At 37.6% G+C, this 27,117-nt stretch overlaps 1 protein-coding gene and 1 long non-coding RNA gene across 4 annotated transcripts; one reads left to right on the top strand and one right to left on the bottom strand.

The window, feature by feature from the left end:
* Positions 1-3,489: 3,489 nt before the first annotated feature.
* On the top strand, positions 3,490-6,976 carry LOC140816522 (acyl-CoA-binding domain-containing protein 1-like). Of its 2 annotated transcripts, XM_073175855.1 has the most exons (7): positions 3,490-4,169; positions 4,734-4,839; positions 4,948-5,054; positions 5,918-6,009; positions 6,123-6,220; positions 6,555-6,744; positions 6,839-6,976. In XM_073175855.1, exons 1-6 carry the CDS (start codon positions 3,718-3,720, stop codon positions 6,723-6,725), a joined length of 1,026 nt encoding a protein of 341 aa, XP_073031956.1. In that variant the 5' UTR covers positions 3,490-3,717; the 3' UTR covers positions 6,726-6,744; positions 6,839-6,976. The 2 variants fall into 2 exon arrangements, with proteins under 2 accessions (XP_073031956.1, XP_073031955.1); XM_073175854.1 differs by having other exon boundaries at positions 3,491-4,169; positions 6,555-6,976.
* A 3,410-nt stretch (positions 6,977-10,386) lies between these two features.
* Positions 10,387-25,159, bottom strand: LOC140816848 (uncharacterized). Of its 2 annotated transcripts, none has more exons than XR_012114653.1 (3): positions 25,048-25,159; positions 10,678-10,988; positions 10,387-10,523 (listed from the first exon to the last, which is right to left on the bottom strand). It is a non-coding gene; the product is annotated as an uncharacterized lncRNA (long non-coding RNA). The 2 variants fall into 2 exon arrangements; XR_012114652.1 differs by having other exon boundaries at positions 10,515-10,571.
* Between the last annotated feature and the right edge of the window lie 1,958 nt (positions 25,160-27,117).

Genomic DNA, 27,117 nt, shown 5'->3' on the forward strand with positions numbered 1-27,117 from the left:
TACTTACTTGGCGTTGAGGGATTCATTGGACTTCGATCGGGGTCGTTGCTGCACATACCAACATGAATTCACAAACGTAACTTGCATAACTTAGACGTAAATATCATACTTACTCTCAAGTTCAATCGATACTTAGGACGTTCTAACATTTCCCATAACACGACCCTGGATAATCCTTGCACTAAACCATAACATCAAACCTCAAACGTGTTATAATATTTTTCCCAAAATATGAAGGACACGGACCCCGTGCCCAGGTCCGGCTTCGGGTCCGTGTAGGTACTGTAAAAATGTGTGTACAGAAAAGGGGAGACACGGACCCCGTGCTGAGGTCCGTGTAGGCACTGTAAAAAGACACTCCGGAAGAACAACAGGCACGGACCCCGTGTAGAGGTCCGGGTACGGGTCCGTGTACCCACTGCGAACGCGGACTAACGAAAATTTTGTACGTGCTTCGCTTAACTTTCTAGACTCGATTACACGGACTATGAAACGACACCCCGAGACCCATCCTAGCACGCTATGACATCAAAACATTATCGTATCAGTTCCCAAAGCGACGACGCTCGCCCTACGACACATACCATTCAAAACGTGGCATTTGACATTAAAACGTTACCTACGACTTCTAGAGTGTACGAGTACCTATCGACACGAAACGACATGTCAAATAACAACCCAACGTCATAATAATCATACCTAGGTGTAACAACGATCGCCCGTCGATCTCCAACGAAGCCTGCAACAAATAGACTCGAGAACACATATTTTCATAAAAGTCGCAGTTTGAGCAGTCCCGCGAAAAACGCCATAACTCACTCAAATTTCGTCCAAAAATTTTGAATGATATATCAAATCGAAGGTATCGAAAAGTTCTACAATTTTTAAATTGAAAGTTTTCTCAAAATCTCGACGTAAAAATCGCAGTTTTAAGAAGAACAGAAAAAACGAGTTTTAGATCTAAAAATCTTTCTTCAAAAATCGATCCGAACGAATAACCGCTCAAACTACTACACTTCATACATGGTTTTACGCATAAAAACAACGCAACACATATTATGACATGATCGATGCATCAAGAACAGAATATACGTGCCTTTTGAATCTTAAACGTTACCGAACGACGTTACCGAAGCGGAGATAGAAGCGAGGTTGATCCGGGACGACCGTGGCGCTAAAATCTTTGAATAAAACTCGACAAAACTTGCTGGAATTCGCTAGAGAAGGGGGCGGCTGCTAAGGGGAGAAGAACCCTAGGTTTCCTACCTTTGAAAATAATAAAAATCTGAGGGTGTGTGAGTGTGTGTGTATCGGTGTGTGTGTGTTAGGTGTGTGTAAAAGTTTGAAAATCGTGTAGTGTGTGTGTGTGGCTAGATTAGGGGATTAAAATATTGTTTAAAAAAATGAATTAACCAATAATTAAAAGTTAATCCTCCTTAGAATTAAAATACACACTAATTTCAATTAAACTCCTTAATTCAAATAACACACACAAAAGTGCGAATTTTAAAAATTTCAAATTCTAAAATAATTAAGCACATAAATAAGGATTTTAAAATGCTAAACTAAATAAATTATTTAAAATGCCCCTTCCTAACTTAAAATAAAACACCGCATAAAATTTCCAAAATCGTCACCGGTCTCCTCCTCGATCCCGCCTCGAATAATCGCCTGAAACATGAAACTCGAAAAACATTTTAACGTGTAACACATAATCATGAATAATTTAAAATAATGCATTTTCATAAATTATGCATGGCTAAAGCTCATTTAAAAATAAATAAATGATCTAATAATTAAATAAATGCATAGGTTATACGTGTACTGAATTTGGGCACTACACATAATTATAAGGTTATACATATAGTCTAAGTTGGAGATTGTTAGATCAATTTTATTTATATGAGGTTATATGTGAATAATCATTTGTTGTGAGTTGTCTATTAAGTTAAACTCAAATTTAAAGTGAACGAATAAAATTTTGATTATTGAGCTTTTATGTATCTAATATATTGTGGGCTTTTAATGTGTAGAGGAGAAAATATAATTTCTATTTTTATGATGGACTAAAACAAAAATATCAAGAGATAATGATAGACCGTCTATATATGAATCATGGTCCCTGGATCGTGCACAATCATGTTCTCTATTTTCTTTCTTATTAAGAAAATAGTTTAAAAGAAAACTAAATAATTCTCACAAAGAAAAGCACGTAGATCTGAAAAATCTTTATTGTTATTGTCACAATTGCATATATAATAAAATATTTATATATAAATAATACAGGTCCGATAGTGACTAACCAAATAATCTAGTGATAAAATATAATTATTTTGAGTTTGAGTTTGATTTTGCGCTAGAATTATTGTGTTATGTCCTTCAATAATTTTCAATCACAAAATTCTTTGATAATTTGATGCAATAAATTTGAAAAAAGTCAATACAAATGTAATATATACAATGTATGTAGCAGCTAAACATCCTAAGCTCTCTCATTTAAAGTATAGATAAGTATTATTTGTTAGTCGTATTATAATACTTTTTAAAATGGGATAAAATCATAAAATGATTTGGATATTAGTTTTATAAAATCAATATTTTTTATTTTGTTTGCATATAATATATATTAGTATTTTAAAAATTTTCCTACTTAAATATTTTTGTAACCAAAATAAGTTTAGGGTGAAGTTGGAGAGATAGATTAGAAATCTATGGATTTTTTTTTATAGTTTTATTGTTAATAATGAAATAATATAACAAATCTTAAATCTATACTTTACTAATTTATACATTAATTATACAAATTAAATTGGATTCAAATGACATAATTATGGCAAAAACTTGTGTGAGACGGTCTCACGGGTCATATTTGTGAGACGGATCTCTTATTTGGGTCACTCATGAAAAAGTATTAATTTTTATGCTAAGAGGATTACTTTTTGTTGTGAATATGGGTAGGGTTGACCCGTCTCACGGATTATGACCCGTGAGACGGTCTCACATGAGACTCACTCCATAATTATTGGATAAACTTGATATTTGAAAGAAGAATTTGAAATGACTCTATGTTGTGATAAATTTGAAATACACCCAAACAAAAGTATGAATTTAACAATCCTTAAATCCAAATTCAATAATCCAAATACACCTATAGTGGTTTCTTAAATGGTCAATCACACAAATGTCGTTGTATTGTTTTGAATTCGACTAAATCGCGTGTTAAAAATCGGTTAATAAAACTACATTTGTTTTTGTAAATTTGCTACTTTCATCACACAAACATAATTTCTCAGTGATATGATTGTAAAATTATAAATTTGAGACAAAATATTAAGTTCGACATATATACAAGTATAAAAACATTTATGTGGGATTGGGCTCTGGCCCAAACAAGTTTGGGTTTGGGCTTCGTAATTATCTACCTCAAAGTGTATACAAATCGAAACCACGTGATCAATGTCAACAAATAGGAGCACTGTAAGAACTGCATAAAATGGAACCGTAGGAACACAGATCCAGCACTTAATAGTGGATACATGGTATAAACGAAGCGGCAGGAGGCTGTCAGAGGAGGCCTTGTCCGTTCCTCCGCCACCACCGCCGCCGCTCAAATTTTCATTTTGTTGTATATGATACATATATCTATATATACGTATTCGCGTATATGTTTCTAGGGTTCGTATTGATCTTATATCCGAATCTTTTTTATGGTTTGCAATGGCTGACTGGCAACAGTACCTTCAGTCGGTGTTCTTTGGCGTCGTTTTCTCGTTCCTCCTTGCGAAGCTCTTCTCCGTAATATTCTCCTTTCGCGATGAAAACCTTAGAATCACTCGCTCCAGTCCGGTGGTATCTGAACCGGATCCTAGGGTTTTGGATGAAACCGAGCCGTTGATCGATGAAGATGTGAAGTCGAGGGATGAGACTGTTGCGGTTACTGGTGATCGGAGTGACAGTGATGATGATTGGGAGGGGGTGGAGAGTACTGAGTTGGATGAGACATTTAGTGCTGCAACGGCGTTCGTGGCGACGATGGCAGTTGATCGTGCGGCGTTGAAGGTGTCCAATGAGGTGCAGTTGCAGCTGTACGGCTTGTATAAGATTGCTACTGAGGGACCGTGTTCCGCTCCCCAGCCATCGGCTCTCAAAATGACTGCTCGTGCCAAATGGTATTTTGGAATTTCTGATTGTCATTTACGATTCATCGTTGGCAGTAATGAAAGTGGGGAAACTGATAGATTTGATTTTCTGAAAGTTTCAATTGTTATTTGATTCGTTTTTACTTTTTATTTTTACTATTCTTTTTCATTATCTACCGATCAGGCCTGAGTTTATTGTCTTTTAGAAAATTAAAAGGCCTGGGACGGAAGATAGAATAGGAATAATCTGTTCTTAGGCATACGACAACGAAATAATTGTTGATCTTCAATAGTTAAGTTTGTGACGGATATATTGTTCTCTTTTCTGAAGTCAATGCCTGAGTTAGAAGAATTTCAGCCTTTTAATGTATTTTCCGTGGCTTTTGCATTTTTTCATGACTTTTAATCATCAATTGATATGTTCATTTGTCTTTGTATGGATCTGATCATATTTTCCTAGTGATCGTTTATGGAGATTACCTTGCAACTCCAAGTCACGAGTGGCTTTGGTGCACATGTTTGATGGCTTGTTTTCTGGGCTCCTTGATGCTGGAGATCTCTGACCATTGGAACACATGTTTTTTTTTTTGACAGGCAAGCATGGCAAAAATTAGGTGCTATGCCTCCTGAAGAAGCAATGGAAAAGTACATTGTCATTGTAAATGAATTATATCCTTCTTGGGCTGCTGGTTCTGCAACAGTGAGAAAAATTATTTTCTGTTTTTTCCGTTTTTACCAAATTATCTGTGCTTACACTGTTCTTTACCTTTGTTATCGTCTTTATTCCTGGGTGCCATACTGATTGCAGAAGAGAATAGATAAAGAGATCAGTGATGCACCAAATGCAGGCTCCAGGGGACCGATGGGACCTATTTTTAGCAGTTTTATATATGAGGATGAACCCGGATCCGATTTGTGAGGATTCTGAACTTAACAAATATTCTTGGGAGTTTACTTTTTACTGTAGTCTGCATCATGTGAAGCGTGGTCTCGATATCCTCTCTGTGAAGTTATGTTATTGCAGAGGACTCTTTCTGTCGTTTCCAACTAATGTTATCCCAAATATGTTAGTGTGTGAGAACAATATATAGAACGGATAAGATAAAAAGTCTTTTGTAATTTTTATTTAATGTCTCCTGGAGTTCTCACTTTCAAAATAATCCCTCATCCTTGTACACAATAGAGGTGGTAAGACAGATGGGTCAGGGGAGATAATAAAAAATTTAAAAAAAGGAAAAGAGTGCAAGCTTATCTTTGTGGATTGTTTATGTCTTGATACGGAGTCTCGGGAGGGATCATTCAATCCATAATCCGCTCAGGAAGGCAATAAGTTAGAGCTTGTCATTGGCTATATACCTTTTTGCTTTTTTTCTGGTTACTTTATAACTTTGAAGTTAAAAAGACCACCATTTTAGTTTCGAATTGAATGGGAAAAAGCATTTAGTTGCATTATAAAGCTGAATTCTCAAAAAAATAAACTTCCTTGTAAGCACACCCAATGTTTTTTAGATTGTATTTCACACTGGGTACCGTCCCCCACATATCCTTCACCCAGACCTTATGTATAGGATTAATTGGTGAATGGCCATTTTTAAATCCTATTAACCGAGTGATCAAGCTTCTGATAAGTGTTCGTCAATCTACAATTGATAATGTTGTGGGGCACCTACACATTAAATATCTATCAATAAGTTGAACCAATCTTTCTTGTTTCTTCCTTGCTTACCATGATTTGGAGTGAAAAAAATTGAGCATTATCATTCCCTTTCTCTTTGCAGAAAATTGGATGCCATACATTCCTTTGCACAAGGAGGAGATGAAGAGAATCTGCTCAAGTGTATTGAGAGTGGCGTCCCCTTGAATCTGAAAGGTTTATTAATGTTTGATTTCTGAATTCCTCAACTATGTTGCTCTGGAGTGATGGTTATTTTTATTAGTATGTGATGCTAATACAGTTCTTAGTTATTTTTCGAAATGTTGCAGACAGCGAGGGTCGTACTCCTTTGCATTGGGCTGTGGATCGTGGCCATATAAACGTTACTTCGCTCCTCCTTAACAAGAATGCTGATGTGAATATCAAGGTATATGAAAACTTTCCTTGTGAATCTCTGTTACTGTGGTAAAGTAAATCGGGAATTTATTTTTTTGCTTTGAAGAATCTCAACTGTTATGTACTTACGTGTGAAGACAAATAGTCGATTAAAACCTTTTTTACATGCTGTTATTAATGAGATCAATCAAATATTATGGACATAAGGAATAGCTTGGTTTCATGTCCACTGTTGTGAACATGAACTTCTGATGTACAGACTACAGAATACCAGTTGATTTTATGTATGTGTGGCTTAGATTCAAGTAAGAGGTTGTCGCGATGTTTTCTTTCTAAATTTTCTTGTGCGCATTAATCATTGATAGGATAATGAGGGTCAAACAGCATTGCACTATGCTGCCCTTTGTGATAGAGCTTCCTTAGCCGAGCTACTTGTGAAGCACGGTGCTGACATAGAGATAAAGGACATTGAGGGAAACACAGCTACTGATCTCTGTGAGTCGAACTGGCCTTGGATGCAGCATGTCAATAGCTAAATCAGTGTTTTCCATATTGGTAATTCCACTCACGTAAATGGCATCTTAACCTTTTGGAGTTCATGTATCATTTCCTCCCTATATCTCATGGGTTGTAGTATTTTTTGACCCAGGATTTTGCCATGCTATGCCATCTAAATGTTGGGTACAAGTTAGGAAATTCCCATCCCTTTTTTTCTCTTTTGCAGAATAATCAAACATGTGAACGTATGCTTCGATTATCTAATTGCATGACTTGTTTAGTCAAAGAATCTACTTTTTGCTACCTGATAACGTTCTACTTCCATTAAAATAGACGTAAATTTGTATAGAATTCACTATAAACTAATCAAAATAAGGAGAAAAGAAATAAAGAAAAAGATCAAAATTTTCCAAGCTTTCGCTCCTACAGAAGCCAAATCACAGAGGGAGGGGTGAGAAAATTATGCCCTTGCATAAATGTTGGTATAAAACTAGGGCAAGCTGATGATGGATGAAGTACAAAGAATTACCAAAGTGTGGATTGGGATTTTTCTGTCGTTTTCTTTTCTTTTTCCTTGGGAATATTTCACGTTTTCTTTTTTAGTCTCGGAAAGTCTGATAATCAATCATTCACAGTAAAAGAAGAGGTGAACAATTGTTCAATAGTCACGAGTTTGATTGATTTTATCATAGTGTAATTTCTAGAGTACTATGCTAGTTGATGTTTATCCGATGCATGCCAAATGGTAACGGTTTTACGTTAAATTGGTTTTTGGTAACCAAACATGAGATGAACCTATCCCATGTTTAAATTCCCGCGTAAACAGGCCCTTGCTAGATTAATTCATGTCGATTAAATCTCGAGGCGCCGACGAATCCATACAATTTGGAGGACAATTTGATTTTATCAAAATCTACAGGAAATTTTAATTTCCAACATGACAATTCCGCTCCTTTTTTCATGTTAATATTTTCTTCACTATTGTACTGCTCAAAATAAATAAACATTTGGGGACTTACATTTATCCCAAGTTTGTGTTTAGTTTGAATATTGAGATTATATATAGATAAGTCATCGATGATTATTGAAATGATTGGATAGAGAATATGTAATGGTGATTAATAAGTAAATTGTTTGATTTAATTGAAAAATAGTGGGATTGTAAGTGTGATTAAGTAAGTGATGAGCGACAATTTTTGTGCTTTGATAATGAAAAACAATATATATACCATTTTATCCATTCTTTCCCCCAATTTTATCTTCAAAATTAAGGCACTGAAACTAAACGTATGGCGGGGTTTTTACTATATTAAATATTCTAGGAAAAACAATGATTAATTTATTTAATTCCAACTTTTGCGAGATGTCAATTTTCATTAAAAATTAATTTGAAGAAATAACTGAATGAAAAACATAAATGCATTGTAAACCGACCTTGGACTTAAATCTAAATGCAATAAAAATATTTTTTGTTTCTATTTACTACACTACCTATCCTTCACCGGTACAACCCTATTTCCTTATCTCACCTCATCGCTGGAGTTAGTTACTCGACCTGTAAGCGAGCAACACACGATACCCAAGTGTTCTTCGTCTGCAAAAGCAAAACCGTAGGCGAAAAACAATTGTGGAACACCCAAATAAACTAAAATCTACTAAAGAATCTGTTACCGTTCATCATGGGAATCATCGACATCTGACTTAGGACCACCAGACCTTTGATAAACATCGGTGATAATTGGATGGCACACTGCTTCTACCTCCTTGAGCTTCTCCTCGTAATCCTCCTTCTCAGCCGAGTGGTTGTCGTCCATCCTCGAGAGCCTCCTCTGTCGCTGTCTAGATTTTCTCCTTCTCGTCAGCCTCCAATTTGTACGCGAGTTTGTCCTCGTCGTGATTTGGTTCCTCAATCCTCATGTTGTGAACATAGGTCTCCAGGCTGTTACGGGCGTACGGGCGTCGATTCTTTCTTTGATCTTCTTGTCTTCCTCAGCGAATTCCTCGGCCTCCTTGACCATCCGATCGATCTCTTCCTGACTCAGACGGCCTCTGTCATTGGTGATGGTGATCTTCTCAGACTTACCAGAGGCCATGTCTTCAGCCTTGACGTTCAAAGATGCCTAGAGGGTGAAATGGTATGCATCCAAATTCAGCCGACAAGATACAAACACACAGTAAATTTATACATAGGAGTTTCGAAACAATTAAGTCAGTTTGATAAGAATAAGTATGACTTTTTAGTTCTTTCACTTCTCATTCTTGCACTTGAATCGAACAAATCCTTTCATTTTAAGATTAAGATCTACATGCAATCCTGCGGTAAAACTGACATTATGGGTTTGTGAAACGTCTGTCATTTTTATCGCTTAAAAAATACAAGATATTTTTTTTAAACACTCAATTTTCGGCCATATACGTAAACCTCATGAAAATATTTTACCCTTTAAAATAAAACATCATCCAACTAGCATTTTAAAAATCAAGTGAAATAGTCATAAAAATGAAATCGTCAACTGTTTTACCCAACCTAAAAAACAATAAGTTTGAAAAATATAGCATATACTAAACCTCTCAAAAATCTCTCAAAAGCATAAATAAATAGTCTTACATAAGTCGTAAATGCGGAAAAAGTAGAAGCGCTGGTCCTCGAGTTTTGTGCACCTTCAGTCCAGTTAAATCATCCGTCAAGTCTTCCTCAACCTCACCTGCATCCATCACACCTATTGAGTCTAAAGACTCAACACAACATAATCTTTATAGCAAATAATACATATAAAACCACATGCAACAGTGAAAATACTTTTATGTAAAATAACATTTCATGACATGCAACATAACTTTAACTTTCCTTTTTCCTCAACACGTAAAATAACATTTCATTTTAGGAACCCTATATGACACATAAATTTCGACCCCGAGCCAACTTTCGATTTCCACGAGTCACCCCCGAACCAAGTTGATCCGAAACAAAAAACGAAGGCCTCTACCTTACCCATAATCTGGCCGAGAACCCCTATGTGGACAAGGACTCATGCTTAGGTGTCTAGGACTCTAGCCCATGAGTTGGCCCTCTAACCAACCTCTCCAGCACTCGCCTAGGACCCTTAGGACGCACCCTGACCCAGCCCTTGAACCCCAGGCCGAGCCCCACGTCTCCTGTGCAAGCGCTGAAACCTGCGCATGACAGGAAGGCTCCCGGGTAGGAGTCTTGCTTGGCAAGGACTCCTCCAAGACCACAAGAGCTAGGACTCCTCCCTGACCCCTCACAACCCTGGCTAAGCCTTGACTCAAGCCAAGACCAAGCCAACCCCTCCCTCATGAAACCCGATCACCCCTAACCTTGACAGCAGAAATCAATTCTCTTGGTTTGCTTATTCTTGCTTCGACTTTGGTGTGTGAGTATGTTAGGACCTTAAATCGTGTAGAGACACCACTGGTTCCAACCTAAATTCATGGCAGCCCCCTTTTCATAATAACTTTAGGAATTTGCATCAAAATATCATGAGTCCTCAAGTGTGCATGCAATAATCCGAAAATACTGGAAAATAAATCATGTTCTTCATGCATCCAATAATTAAAACAATAATATGATATGATGGATGAGAAAAGGAGATGTATGGCGTGATTTTGCGTTTAACACGCACGAAATAATGTTGACGACGAAGAACGGAGTGAAATGCCATTGTCATTGGTGATGGTGATCTCTTCCTGAATCAGACGGCCTTTGTCATTGGTGATGGTGATCTTCTCAGACTTACCAGAGGCCTGTCTTCAGCCTTGACGTTTAAAATGCCATTGGCATCGACCTCGATGTGACTTCAATGTGAGGGGTTCCTCTGTTCAAACAGAAAAGAAACATCGAGGCTTCAATTTGAGGGGTTCCTCTGTTCAAACAGAAAAGATACGATGTTAATATATACATAAAATTGAAAATCGAAAGAAATCTTGTGATGGTGTATGGATGGGGTAAGTCTATACAGCAATAAGAACTTTGGGGCTGGAGCTATTCCTGTGAGATCGAATTTCCCAAGCAACTTGCAGTCTTTTGTAAGACTTCTTTCACCCTCAAAGAACTGTCATGGATTCAGTGTTATCATCACGTAGGACGAGGCTTTCCTTGTTATTTTCGATAATCGGATGACAGGTACCTAAATTGTGACGGTAGTCTGTTGATCCTGGTAGGTGGTGAAAATTTGAGATTTTTTTTGGTACAACGGTGTTTTTTGGGATCAATTTGGTCATCACCGCGCCGACGGTTTCTATGCCAAGGGTCAGTGGAGCCACATCCAAGAGAAGACTATCTGGTGTCAAGCTCGGCTTAATAGTTAGACAAATACTTCAGCTTCAAAATTTTCATCAGAACAGCAATATTATACCTTTGGTTTCATCACCACCATCTCCACTCAAGATTCCTCCTTGAACAGCAGCACCAATAGCGACAGCCTCATCCGAGTTCACACCCTTGTTGGGTTCCTTCCCATCAAAATAATCCTTGATGATGCCCCCAATTAAAACACTTTTATTTAATTTTCAATTAATTCAATAATTATTGATTTCTTGTAAAAACTCATTTTTACTTTAAATAATTAAAATCATATTCTAATTATTTATTTTACAAAAAAATTATCAATTTTCCAAAAATTAAATTTTCAAAAGAAAAATTGATCCAATTTTCCAAAATATCAATTTTACCCAAAAATTTGAAAAATCAGAAAATCGCACCCTAGGCCCAAACAATTCAAGCCCGTCATCCAGCATGGTTCCCGAGATAGTCCCGGGCAGTCGCCTGCGCTGTCCGCCCGTCCGCTGCCAGAACGTTTCGGGCAATCGCGGAAGCCCTGTGCGCGCAGCGCGGAAGCATGCCGCGCACGCACGGCGCGCGCGGACTGCAGCGCTGCGCGCTGTGCGCAGAGCGCTGTGATCGCAACCATGCGCACGGGATCTGCCCGGAACAGTTCCGGGCAGATCCGAATTTTTTTTTTTCTGGAAAAAAATAATTTTCATCGTGCTACAATTTTCTGAAAAATTTTCTTGTGTGGTTAGAAACAAATTATTCAATATAAAAAACTATACGATTTAGAAAAAACCTTGGCTCTGATACTACTGTTGGATCTCGGTTTTTCTCGTGCCACAAACGCAGCGGAAGTTTCAAAATTTTTATTTTATTTTGACAATCAAAATATATTTGTTTTGGACACTCGTATGGTTTTATGATTAATCATTCATACGGTGTTAGAATTATAACTTTAGGATTTAAATCACTTGGCTCCAACTAATCCGGTATAGGCGGATATAGCTCTTGATGAATCCCTACGAACGATCTTAAAAAAATAACTCCTTCCTTCAATCTTCAGATCAGGTCCACGACTAGGAGATTTATTCCTCTTCTAAATTGCACTAGAAATTTAGAAGTTGTTTTTCGTTGGAGATCAAAAATCGAGATGCAGCTCAACTCTTGAGGTGCTTCAAGGTGGCCGAAAATATTTAGAGGAGAGAAGGAGAGATTTTTGAAATTTGGAGCTTGTGGTGGCTAGGGTTATGGCTTGATCACTCCTATTTATAATTAAGCCAAGACCTAATACACATAATTAAGATTAATGGGTTTGATTAATTGGGCTAGTCTAACTAGTTTAATTAATTAATCAAAGTCCATTAAGAACTTTAATTATTTAGTATGTTGGACTTGTACTCCTACAAGCCCATTAAACATACTTCTCACTATATTTAATTTAATATTTAACAAACTCAACCTTTGAGCTTAATAAATTAAATACATTATAAATTCAACATTTGAATTTAATATTTAAATTATAAATTCAACTCCTTGAATTTTATTACCTCCAAAATTTAATATTTAATAAACCCAACTTTTGAGTTTAATAAATTAAATTCTCAAATTTTATAAATTCAACTCCTTGAATTTATTTTCACCAAATTTTATAAATTAATAAATTCAACTTCTTGAATTTACTATCTCATAAGTTCAACTCCTTGAATTTATTTTTCTCAAAATTTAATTATCATAAATTCAACTCCTTGAATTTACTATGTCATAATATAAATTCAACTCCTTGAATTTATTCTTTCAACGGGAACAAATGATCCAGTACTTGTGTGACCCTCAATGGTTCAAAGATACAGCTAGCCATGGTTCACAACTCTTTGTGATTCAGAATAACATTTATTCTTATTCGGGCTTACCCTAGTTAGCCTGATTCTTTTCATCAACACCTTGATCAAGAATGTCAAAACTCATTTCTGATTGCACCCATCGGATCATGGTAAGAGCATCTAGTAGCATCGCCCCATGATCCCCTAGGTATCACTGATAGTGTCTGCAAGAATCAGTAGATTATGATTAGCGTACAGTACGGTCCATTCATCTCATATATCTCGATCGAATCTACAACCATTGGTTCACCGAGGGTTGCATATTAATTCGATAACTATGTGATACATATAAATAGTGGCATCACATGTACCATTGGAGAACTCCTTCTCCAATGTACATCTCATACTCTGGCCAGATATTCCATGCACTATTATTGTATCAGGTCACACCGGATATCCACACCCGTAAGTGAGCGGTGAATCCCCGACTACAATTCACTGGCTCCTATATGTGTCGCAACTATACCCAATCTCGCCACCTGATGACTCTCCTGGAGCCGGTAAACGAGTCAAAGCACAGCCCTAGCATATAGAGCCTCAGTGTTGTCCCGGGTCGTAAGGACTAATGGTGTACAATCATAACCACGAACTTATTCTCTCGATGAATGATAACCACTTGGAAAGTACGAGGGAGGGTTGTTTGGTATAATCAGCATATGACTACCCATCTGCATGTTTGGACATCTCTATGCCCTTACCAAGGAACGTAGTACACAACATCACAGATGCTAGTCTCGAGTTCAAGCGACCTTTATCCATGTTTTAGGCGGCTGAATCGACTAGGAACGAATTTAGATCATACAGTGTATACAAACGAGTTTCAACATCGAATTACGATTCATTTGTAATAAAGTATAATCAAGGACTTTATCTATGCTGATTGCATGTGTATACAGATAAAGTAAAACAAGACCATAAAAGTTAAATTATATTAAATAAAGATTGTTTATTTCATTTGAGTCAATAAATTTCCTAGCCAACCGTTGGCTTGCAGTGCATCTACTCTAACAATCTCTCACTTGCCCTAGAGCCAACTACCCATAAACATTAATCCCATTGCTTCGCGATGCTTTTCAAACAATGGTCCTGGCAAGGACTTTGTAAGTGGATCAGCAACATTATCTGCAAAGGGAACTCTTTCGACTGATATATCTCCTCTTCCCACAATCTCCCGGATGATGTGGAATTTCCTTAGTACATGTTTGGATCGTTGATGAGACCTTGGTTCATTTGCTTGCGCAACAACACCAGTGTTGTCGCAGTACACCGGGACTGGATCAACTCCATTAGGAATAATGTCCAACTCTTGGACAAAATTCCTCATCCAAACTGCCTCTTTGGCTGCAGCAGATACAACAATGTACTCAGCTTCAGTGGTGGAATCCGCAACGGTGTCTTGCTTGGAACTTTTCCAAGAGACGGCCGCACAATTTAGCATGAATACAAAAACCAGAGGCCGATTTTGAATCATCTACATCACATTGGAAGCTAGAATCAATGTAGCCTTCCAATTTCAATTCTCCACCCCCATAGACCATGAACAAATCCTTAGTCCTTCTCAAGTACTTAAGAATATCTTTCACGGTCTTCCAATGCATTGGACCAGGGTTCGCCTGATATCTGCTTGTAACACTCAAAGCGTAAGCAACATCGGGACATGTTGATATCATACCATACATGATACTGCCAACAGCTGACGCATATGGAATACGTGTCATCATCTCTATCTCTTCATCAGTTTTTGGGACACAAGGCTTTAGATAGAGTAACACCATGACACATTGGTAAGTATCCTCTCTTGGACTATTCCCTAGAGAATCACTTCAGAATGGTATCGATATAAGTGGCTTGAGTGAGTCCTAGCATCCTTTTTTATCTATCTCTATAGATTTGTATTCCTAATACGTAGGATGCTTCACACATGTCTTTCATAGAGAATTTCCTTGCTAACCATAGTTTAGTTGATTGCAGTAATCCTACATCATTCCCAATTAGTAGAATGTCATCAACATAAAGTATAAGGAATGTCACTGCACTTCCACTAACTTTCTTGTACACACATGATCCCTCAGGATTCTTAGCAAAATCAAACTCTTTGATAGTGCTATCAAATCTGAGGTTCCAACTCCTTGACGCCTGCTTGAGACCATATATTGATCTCTAAAGTTTTCATACATTATGCTCACTTCCTACTAATGTGTATCCCTCAGGTTGAGATATATAAACTTCTTCTTTGATGTCTCCGTTGAAGAATGCGGTCTTTACATCCATTTTTCATATCTCATAGTCATACCATACTACTATGGCTAGTTGTATTTTAATAGACTTAAACATAGCAATGGGTGAAAAGTTTCCTCATAGTCAACTCCTTGCTTTTGAGTATAACCTTTTGCAACCAGTCTTGTTTTGAAGGTCAATACCTTTCCATCCGCCCCAAGCATTCTTTTGTAGATCCATTTGCATCCTATGGGAACGATTCCCTCAGGTGGATCCACCAATGTCCAGACTTGGTTTGAATACATAGAGTCCATTTATGACTGCATGGCTTCAAGCCATTTGGTTGAATCAGTATCAGATATTGCTTCTTTGAAATTCATTGGATCACATCCAACACAAGACTCATCATGGCCTTGTTCATGAAGAAGCGTATATCTTGCAGGTGGTCTAATAACCCTATCAGACCTTCTAGGAGCTTGTACTTCAACTACTGGTTGTTGGGGATTAGGTTCAACTACTATAGTTGAGGGAGTATCTTGAATTTCTTCAAGTTCTATCATCTTGCATTTTCTATCTAATCGAAATTCTTTTTCCAAAAAGGTGGCATTTCTTGAAACAAACATTTTGCTTCATTGGGATGATAGAAATAATATCCAACAGAATTCTTTGGGTATCCTACAAAGTAGCACAAAGTGGATCTACTATCCAATTTGTCTCCCACTGTCTGCTTCACGTTAGCAAGACATCCACATATTCTCATGTAAGAATATTTGGGAGTTTTTCTCATTCATATCTCATATGGTGTTTTATCAACTGCTTTAGTATGGACATTATTCAACAACATTGCCGCAGTTTCAAGCACAAATCCCCAAAACGATGTAGGCAATTCCGTAAATCCCATCATAGATCGAACCATGTCCAACAAGGTTTGATTACGACGTTCAGCAACACCATTCAATTGTGGTCTTGCTGGTGGAGTCCACTGTGAGATAATCTCATTCTCTTTTAGATAACCTAAAAATTCAGCACTTAATTATTCTCCACCTCGATCAGATCGAAGTACCTTAATATTTCTTTCTAGCTGATTTTCTATTTCAGATCTGAATTCTTTGAAGTTTTCAAATGCTTCAGATTTGTGTTTCATCAAACAAACATACCCATACCTCGTATGGTCATCAGTAAGAATAATGAAGTAGGATCGCCCATATATTTTGCTAACACGTAGCGTGCCACAAATGTCTGTGTTGATCAAATCCAATAGACCATGCGCACGTTCCACGTTTCCATTGAATGGAGTCTTTGTCATTTTTCCTTTTAGACGGGACTTACAAGTAGGAAGAGAATTTATGTCTGACAAGTCAAACATGCCTTCTCCCACTAGTTTGTGCATCCTTCTTTGGGAAATGTGACTAGTCTAGCGTGCCATATTTGTGCGGATTTGGATCATCTAACTTTCTTTTGTTTGTTGTTGAAATCATGTTTACTTGGACATTCACTTATCATTTACAGAACATTTTTGGCGTATATAATTTCTTATGTCCGAACTTCTTGCAGTGAAATAAATATGTTCTGAATTATCGGGCTTTTTAGGCCCTTTAAGTGTCCTTCAGAGTTTGCTTCTTATTGGGATTGTTCTTCTTGTGAGGGGCAGAACATTTCTTTCCCTTACATTATGGGCCATTTTTCGTCTGACGAGAGGCCAATTAGAAAAACAACATTTTCTTCTTTTATGGTGATCTCATAAGTCATAAGCGTATTGACTAGCTCTTTAAGGCTATCATCTATCTTATTCAAATTGAAGTTCACCATAACCCCGTCAAATGAGGAAGAGAAAGACAACAAATTGATGTTATCTAGTAACTCGTTAGGAATCACATATTCCATGCCCACCACATTCTCAATAAGCTCAGTCTTACGTACACGACGCTCATGGGCCAAAGCCCCATCTTGCATACGTGTAGTCATGAGCTCCTTGAAGGTGGTGTGCATCATTGTATGAGTTTCATGAACCATGCAACTCTGCACGTGTATTCGAATGTCAGCAGCATTCAACATTTCCTCAAACTATCCCTACAGTTCATTTGACATAGAAACGATCATGTTACACTTTAGCTTGCATACTATGGTCCTACCATCTTGCATGGTTTGTTAGTTCAGCAGGACTGACAATAGTGTGTATGTCTTTTCTCCGAATTCAGAACAATTTTCCCAACCAGTCTTGAAAATTAGATTCGGTTAGCTTGTTAATAGCAAAAATGGATTACGTGACGAAATCAAAAATATACTGATATGGAAACAGAATTATGGTTGCTGATTATTTTAAAATAATTTTAAGATATAAAATACGGACTTTTATTTTATAAATTACCTCCCACTATTTTGACATTTTCACCACCCTCTGATGAAAAAGGGAAATCGTATTTCCTTAGTGGGCACGTAGAGTCCAATTAGCCAATTATAATCCCGAATAATATCAGCCAATTATAATTTTTAAAAGGTAGAATCCAATTGCATCCCTATGCAACCTCCACGTGTTTTGCTTCACGTTTAATAAGGACCCAATAATATGACACATTTTATTTTCGCGTGTCAACCGAGCCATCAATATTGAATTGTAGTAGACGGTCGCCATGAGTTCCCCCAATAAAATGAGCCGAAGTCATGGGAATTCCACTCAATTCACATCATATGTCCGGTGGAAGTCACAATTTTCCGGCGTCCAGGCCTCCCCAATAATAAGAGCCAGACATTGTCTGCGGGTAGCGATCAACATGCAACCACGGTTGATGGAAGGTAAGGAAAAATTAAACTCTTTTAATTTTTACTTTTATGGTTTGATATAAATTTTGAATCATATTCAAAATGAAGGATTTCAATTTTAAAATTGTCTCATCATTTTAATTTTAAAATCAAGTGCCATGTTTGTATGTATGCTGGATTCATACAACTATATTATTTAATAATATACATACATGCATACTAATATATATCGCATATATCATAATATGACATTCAACAATAAACAAGGATGATTGATTGCCAACAATATTATATCCATGTGAGCCAAACATGGATCCAAGTCCAAAACCTAGGTGAATGCAGGGATGCAAATGCAACTATTACAAGTGCTTCCAATATTTTATATGTCTTCATCTTGAGCATCGGGTCCACCATCTTCTAGTCTTAATCTCCCACTATTTCTAATAATTACATTTAAATAGCCATGACACATAAGGGATACATCTCATGGGGTGGGAACGGGCCATAAATCAGGCCCACTTTAAAATATCAAATATTAACAAAATGAATAAAACAGTAAAATATTCTAACATACACATAACACATTGGTCAAAGCTCGCGATCATCCTTCATGCATTTAATATCAAATATTAACATCAATTAATTAAACAAATTTAATTAACTGATAAATCATGTATCTGATCATTTATAGCTAAACACCACAATTATTAAAGAATGTAATAAATTAAATAAACACCTTTATATAATTTCCAATTAATTCAATAATAATTGATTTTTTTAAAACTAATTTTTACCGTAAATAATAAAAATCATATTCTAATTATTTATTTTACAAGAAAATTATCAACTTTCCAAAAATTAATTCTTCAAAAGAAAAATTGAACCAATTTTCAAAAATATCAATTTTTCTCACAAATTTGAAAAATCAGAAAATCGCATCGTAGGTCCAAACAATTCAAGCCCACCATCATGCACGGTTCCCGAGACACTCTCAGGCAGCCGCCCGTGCTGCCCGACCGCTGCCCGAACGTTTCGGGCAGTCGCGGAAGCCCTGTGCGTGCTGGAAGCGCACAGGTGCGTGCAGCGTGCGGACTCTCCACGCGCGCGTTGCGCGCTGTGCGCAGGGCCCTGCGCACGGGATATGCCTGGAACAGTTCCGGGCAAATCCGAGGGAGGGTTGTTCGGTATAAATAACCACAGACTTATTCTCTCGATGAATGATTACCACTTGGAAAGTTCGATGGAGGGTTGTTCGGTATAATCATCATATGACTACCCATCTGCATGTATGGACATCTCTATGCCCTTACCAAGAAAAGCAGTACACAACATCACAGATGCTAGTCTCAAGCTCAAGCGATCTTTATCCATGTTTTAGGCGGCTGAATCGACTAGCAACAAATTTAGATCATACAGTGTTTACAAACGAGTTTCAACATCGAATTACGATTCATATGTATTAAAGTATAATTGTAATGCCCGAGAATTGGATTATCGTAATTTGTTATAAGATTATTGAATTAAATAGATATAATTACAGACGGGCCATTCTGAGCGCCAATCGGCAAAGCATATAAATTGTGCAAGTTTTGGACAGAGCTATTGGCGCCCGAGCGGTAGAAAGTGACCGTCCGAGCGCCAATGTTCAACAAGAGCATGGTTCGGGCAGAAGATGTGGCGCCCGGGCGGTAGTTTTTGACCGCCTAAGCGCCAATGTGTGATAAGAATGTAGGTGGACAGAACCCTCCGCGCCCGAGCGGTACTTTGTTACCGCCCGAGCGCCAATCGATAATAAGCTAAGCTTCGGACAGAGTGCTCGGCGCCCGAGCGGTAGTTTGTGACCGCTCGAGCGCCACCTAAGAATTGTGAAGAATGAGCCACGTATCTTGGCATGCAAGATATATATATATATATATATATATATATATATATATATATATATATATATATATATATATATATATATATATATATATATATATAAGTTCCTTCTTCAGAATTATCAGAACACAAGAGCCGAGAAAGTTTCCAAGGAAATCCTTACGCCTTTTATCGTGTAGATTTGTGATTATGAAAGATCCGGCCGTCAGATTTTGAATCCGACTTCAGTACTGTGTTCCTATCAACGCAGGCTACAACTGGACGTAAGTTTTGTTACGTTTAGACATGATTTTAACTTAGGATATTGTCAGAATTGAATATGAATCGGATACAGTGTTTCTACTACGGAAGACATCGTATAATTGAAGTCAGCTTAAAGAACAAACTGTTTATGAAATTGTTATGAATTTCAGAGTTGAGTTAGCTGAGATTCTATATCAGAGTTGTGTCATTATTCAGATTATGAATTGTAATGATACTGATTATGAATTCTGGTATTATATCGGTGATGTTGAGATTGACGGGGTTACCGAGACTGTATTATTATGCCGTCGAAACATCAGTTGATTTATATTTGATCAGAGTCAGTATGAAAGAGAGTGTACTGTTATGTCATTGATATTAATCAGACTTTGTATTGATTTGAGTATTGATCAGAACAGATTCTGAACTGAGATATATACTGATATTGTAATTGTACGATTGTCATTGCCAGACTGGGTATGGACAGATCAGAATACAAGACTTCGTCTTCGTCAGATCGGGAAGACAAAGGTATAAATAAATGTCGATTCGGGATTGCACAACTCGAGTTGGGTTTGACTTGAGTTTCCCAAAATCACATACTTTATTTTATTGCATTGATATTTGCAATTATCAGATTGATATGCTTAATTTATTGAATTATAGCAGAGCCAGAGTTTGAGTCTAGGACAGATCAGCCTAGCTAGGGCAGAACCGCCAAGTCCTTGTCAGAACTGCTCAGACCATAGACTTGTGGTATATCGATGAGCTTAGATGTAGATTGACGTCTATTGTAGACACTCGATATAGCATGCCCAAGTCTAAGTCTTTGTCAGAACTGCTTAGACCCTAGACTTACGGTGTATCGATGAGCTTAGATGTAGATCGACGTCTATTGTAGACACTCGATACAGCATACCAAAAGTCTAACTTAGATCGGGATCCCTAGATTAGAATAAGAGATGAGTCGAGTCTTAGATATTGAGACTAGAGTTTGATTTACAGATCCGTATTAATTTATGTTTCGTAGATTACGATTCGGGTTTATTTACAGACTGTTATTGATACATGTTGTTTGACTATGCTACATGTGATAAGATATAATTCATGCTTTTATGTTAATTCAGTTAACTGCATGTATACATTGTTTATACTGGGATATTTATATCTCACCGGAGTTATCCGGCTGTTGTCTTATTTTGTATGTGTGCATGACAACAGGTGGGACAGGATCGGGGTCCAGAAGAAGATGAGAGATCAAGATTAGAGCGGTGATTCCAGACTTGGATATAGATATGTTTCATTACTTGAATGTAGTAGTTGAACCTAACTGTAAATTAGATGCATGTTATACAAGATTTGTATTATTATACTAGTTTGTATAATAGATTGATTCCATTACCTTCCGCATTTTAAAAAGAAAAATTTTTAGACCCTGTTTATCTTAACTGATAATTAAACCCCAAAGATGATTAAGAAGATGACTAGTGTCCGGGTCCCCACAATAATCAAGGACTTTATCTATGTTGATTGCATTGGTATACAGATAAAGTAAAACAAGACCATAAAAGTTAAATTATATTAAAAATAAGATTGTTTATTTCACTTGAGTCAATAAAATCTCTAGCCAACCGTTGGCTTGCAGGGCATCTACTCTAACAATCATCACTTAGGACGAGGCTTTCCTTGTTATTTTTGATAATTGGATGACAGGTACCTGAATTGTGACTGTAGTCTGTTGATCCTGGTAGGTGGTGAAAATTTGATATTTTTTTGTTGGTACAACGGTGTTTTTTGGGAACAATTTGGTCATCACCGCGCCGACGGTTTATATGCCAAGGGTCAGTGGAGCTGTAATGCCCCAGATTCGACGACTGTCCTCACTGTATCAAGACGGGTCTTTCCAGCGTGCTAATGTCCTCACTCACACGCACCCTGAGAAACTTCCCAGGAGGTCACCCATCTCAAAATTGCCCAAGTCAAGCACGCTTAACTTTGGAGTTCTTATGTGATGAGCTACCGAAAAGAAGATGCACCTTCGGATATGAGTAGTATAAATCAAATCTTTTAAGCCCTCTTCAACTGTACAGTCCATTACATTGAACAGTCTCGGAATCCCTCTCATTCTCGTGTGGGTCGGTTCATTCATGTTCCCTCCACCTAGAAGCCTGCCAGGAGCCGCTCATTGTCCGTGCAACTGATGGCACCGGCGATCACCCCCCCGCCCTCTTCGGCCCCGGGCCTCACATGCCCACCAGCTTCCGCTTGGTTCGTCCCCGAACCACACCGTACTAAGAGAGGTCGGCTCTGATACCAACTGAAATGTCTGTTATTCGTTTTCTTAAAACGTGCTAGAAATTTTTTTTTAAAACCTCACTTTGCATCGGCCGAACCATAAAATATTTTTGACATCATTTTAAAACTAAACATCCAACTGTCATTTAAAAATCCAAAGGAAAATATTTTAAAGCATAAAATCGTCAAACATTTTACCAACCTAAAAACATTATTTGAAAAGTATAGCTCATACTATAACCTCTCAAAAAATCTCTCATAACATAAATAAAAGACGTAAAAATATCTTTAACACTACTTAAAATCATAAATAATAACTAGTGCGGAAAACTAGCGTCGGTCCTCGGGTTATGTGCACTTTCAGTCCAGCAAAGTCATTCATCAAGACCTCCATTATCATATTCATAATCAGTATCACATGCATCAATCACACCTAGTGAGTCTAAAGACTCAACACGTCATATCCTTGATAACGAGTAATACGTAATACAGTTAACATATAACAGTGAAAAATATTTGTACTTAAAATATCGTTTTCATGATAATGCATAAACATAAACATAACATTTTCGTAAACATTTTCATGATGCATAAAACTTTTAAATAAAACATTTTCATAAACTTATGCATAAACATTTTCATATAAACATAAACATGTTCATATTCATATCCATATTCATATAAACATATTCATGTCCTCATATTCATATTCATATTAACATATTCATATTCATGTTCGTGTATGTTGAATTCAGATCGTGATTGTGACTCGTATTCTTAAACGTATTGGGCGATGGATCCATCTAAAGAAAACCACAGTACTGGGCGGCGGGGACACCAGCAACACTCTCACCGGTCAACTGGGCCTTGGCCTACGTATTAACATATTCGTATTCGTATCACGTATTTGTATTCGTATCCGTATCCAAAGAAACACGATCGTCGGGCTCCCACTGGGACCATAACCCTCACGATATTTCCAACATGTAGTAGTCACAATCTCTTCACTTCCTTCAACATGTTATCATCACTTAATAAAAATCATGTATATGCGTATCGTTTTATTTTTTAAACCAAGCATGCAACATATCTTTTAAATGTCAAAGATTAAACCATAAAAATCTATGAGCATTTAAAATAAACGTTTTAACATCTTAAAAATTCATAACCATTTAAAATTGACATATTATCATATAAAAATTCATAAAAATCCATAATCATGGAAAATAATCATATTAGCATATAAAATAGCATTTAGGACACTGCCATGACGTTTACTAATTTCTAGGTGTAAAAAGACCGTTTTACATTGCACCCCATGCATGAAACACTGCAAATACACAGCAGCATGCACGCCTATGGCAGTCCTCACGTTTCTGGTTTCTTTCTCGTGCCCTGCCTGAACCAACCCCTAGCAGCCCCTGCCCCAACCTTATGCCACCTTCTCTAGACCCAAAAGGACCTAGTTCAACCCAGCCCAGCCCCCTGGCCGAGCCCCTCCTCCCTGCCAAAACTTCTGAACCTGCGCATGTTTCCCTTGGCTCTCGGGTGGAGTCCTTTTTGATAAGGACTCCTCCCAGCCCCTGGTATTCAAGTCCTAGCGTGGCTAGGACTCTCCCCCTGACTCACCCTTGACCTTGGCTAGCCTTTGGAACCAACCAACAGAGCCCTTGCCCCTGCAACAATAAAACCGAACCCCCTACTTCCCCATGACAGCAATCTGCTTCAGCTTTGTGTGTGTTCGGTTATGTGCATGTTTGTGGCTTATCTTAGGACCCTAACCTCATGTAAAACAATGTCTAAACATGTCCTGATCATGGCAGCCCCTTTAACAAGTATAAAACATGATTTTGGAAATTGCAAACACCAATTTGGAACACCTAAGTATATAGTTACGAAAATTTAACATGGTGCAATGTTTTTCTAAAAAAATTCTTGTATAAACAACACTATGGTGTGATGATGTTTGAAGGAAAGAATAGGCGTGCCTTTGCGTAATTTACGCACGAAAAACCGTGGACGATGACGAAGAACGGAGCAAGTCTTTTGGCTCGAATCACCTTGGCTATTTCTCGAAAATTTCTTAAATTGTTTAGCATGTGTGTGCCGTGTAATTCAGGTAGAATTTCAGAATGTGGCCGAGTGTTTTTGAAAGAGTTTGTAGGGTTTTTGGAAAGGTTTACATATTATATAACTTAATTAAACAATAACAAGGATTTAGACCTATTAAGCCCCTAAATTAATCATGTTAGTCATTAATTAGAATTAAATAAAATATTAGTAAAGTTTTGGTAAAATAGTTTGTGAATTAAATAGTCGGGTTGTCAAAAAGCTCGTATTTTAGTTGAAAAACCAACACCGATAAAATTTACGTCCCGGCGTATAAAATTACCTCAAAACTCCTTATTTTCAAAAATAAGAAAAAGCATCACCCTTATTTTAAATAATTAAAAACAAATAACCAATAAAAACATTTTCTATTTTTCAGCCCTCAGTCTCCATTCCTCGATCGCAACTCGAATAACCTTTAAAAATACATTTTAATGCAATCATGTAGAAAAGTATATTTTAAACATGCAATTATGCACAACAAAATTAATCCATGCAATTAAAACCATTAATTGAAATGCACAAGGAATTTAATAATTTGCGCATGTGGTTTGCGTGGACCTTTAAATTTTCAGGGCGTTACAAGAGCCACATCCAAGAGAAGAATATCTGGTGTCAAGCACGGCTTAATAGCTAGACAAATACTTCAGCTTCAAAATTTTCATCAGAATAGCAATATCATACCTTTGGTTTCATCACCACCCTCTCCACTCAAGATTCCTCCTTGAACAGCAGCACCAATAGCGACAGCCTCATCCGAGTTCACACCCTTGTTGGGTTCCTTCCCAACAAAATAATCCTTAATGATGCCCCCATAAGGATCCAGGTCATCATTAACCCGGTTTATTCATTGGATAGCCCGGATCAGAACCAATGCGCCGGGAACTTTCCTCACTAGCCAGGCATTTTTCCCCTTTCCTGGGGATCAATAGCCCGGGCCCTCGTACAAGAACCGAGTATCTTACTAACCGGGCCACCTCGAGAATTGCACCGCACTCGAGTATGATGATACCGGCTGTCTAATCTATCAGAACCACTTGGGTTTAGAGTGTTCTAAAAGTCATCAAAAGCTATAGTATGTGCAGGCGAATTGCCATACTTAGTAGGTGGCACGGGAAACGCGGTACCTACCCCTTTTTTCTCCTATAAATAACAGGTATTAATGTCATTTAAGGATTCTAAAAAATCTTTGAACTTTCAAGAACTCACATATATTTGATTGTGTTCATCTTCAACCTACTAACTTAAGCATCGGAGTGGCTATGCCGGACACTCCTCTGGCGCCCATTCACGAGTTTTTTTTCTTGTTTGCAGGTGTTATTGAGTCATTATCTTCACTCAAATTCCTAAACACTAAATTATTGATTTGATCCGGTGGAGCACTGTTGCGTGTTTTCACTACCGCAAGTATACGGTGTCAAGTTTTAGTACTGTATGAGTACAGAAATCGATCCCACGAGGAGTAATTATTCAAAGTTGTATATTAATTACCATAATTGACATAGCTCAAATTTATTTAGACAAATCGAATGGTTGGTTTGTAATCAATTCAAATAAAATAGTAATTACTGTAATTCTAGCACGCAGTATAGAATTCACTGAATAAATAAATCTAGAGATATGATTTCGTCGAGTCTCCCCTATGTTAAATTAACCATGACTAACATTAAATTAAATTGCACCATATTTATTAACCAAGAACTCACAATATTTTCTATTCCCTCTGTCGAGTGCTAAATACAAATGTATTACCTATTACCGATTTTAATATGTCTATTCAAAATCATGCAACAATTAATAACTGCACACAAGGTTCTATTATGGTTTCGCCAAAGTTATACATCTTCTGCACGCTATAAACATCTTACGATGCGATTTCCCCTGTCCTAATTTCGATCACCTCTCTCGAGTGTTAGATCTCAATTATTTTATCATTCGAATTATGGCCAGTAATCCAAAGCATTTAATATAGGAAATAACGAATAAACACGATGAAATAATTCAATGCAATATCAAAACGTCGATAACATAGGTTCGACTTCGACTACTTCAATCTCTAGAAAATAAAATTTAGTTCATACTCAAAAGTAGATCACAACAAAACCTGTTTGTAATCATTAAAAACGTAAAAGTAAGAAACCGAATTAAGAACGTGTTGGCGAGAGATGGAAGTGCGTCTCCATGTCCGGATTAAGCGTCTTCAATCTCCGTTCTTCGCGCTCCGTCCTTCGTTTTCTCTGACCTTTTCGTTCTTTTCCTGCTCCTTGTGACGGCTGCTGTCTAAAATTTCCGAACCCTTTTAAGATCCACGCCAAGCCCTTTTTATTTCTGAATCTCGCGTCGCGCGCATATGCGCGCCATGAGCGGCGCATATGCGCGCAGCTCTCGGCCAATGTTCTTGGGGCAACTCTCGCGCATATGCGCGATCTTACTCGCGCTTATGCGCGAGTCACACTGCATGGGCCGCGCATGTGCGCGGCATTGGGGGCGCATGTGCGCGGAAGCTACTGCCAGTTGCGCGCATGTGCGCGGGAACACGTCGCGCACGTGCGCGGGGCTTCCTGCATTCCATTGCTTCCTTGGCTCATATTTCTCTACTAGGCACCATTTTCGCTCCTTTTCGCGCCCTTTCAGTGGTCTCACCTAGGTTCCTGCGATCACACCAGAAATAACAAAAACGCGTAATTCCGCCCGAAAAGACTAACAATCTATATGAAATACAGGAATAATATAAGTGCAATTTTTGCACTTATC

Source organism: Primulina eburnea, chromosome 16 (assembly GCF_022965805.1).
Source record: "Primulina eburnea isolate SZY01 chromosome 16, ASM2296580v1, whole genome shotgun sequence".
NCBI classification, from domain to species: domain Eukaryota; kingdom Viridiplantae; phylum Streptophyta; class Magnoliopsida; order Lamiales; family Gesneriaceae; genus Primulina; species Primulina eburnea.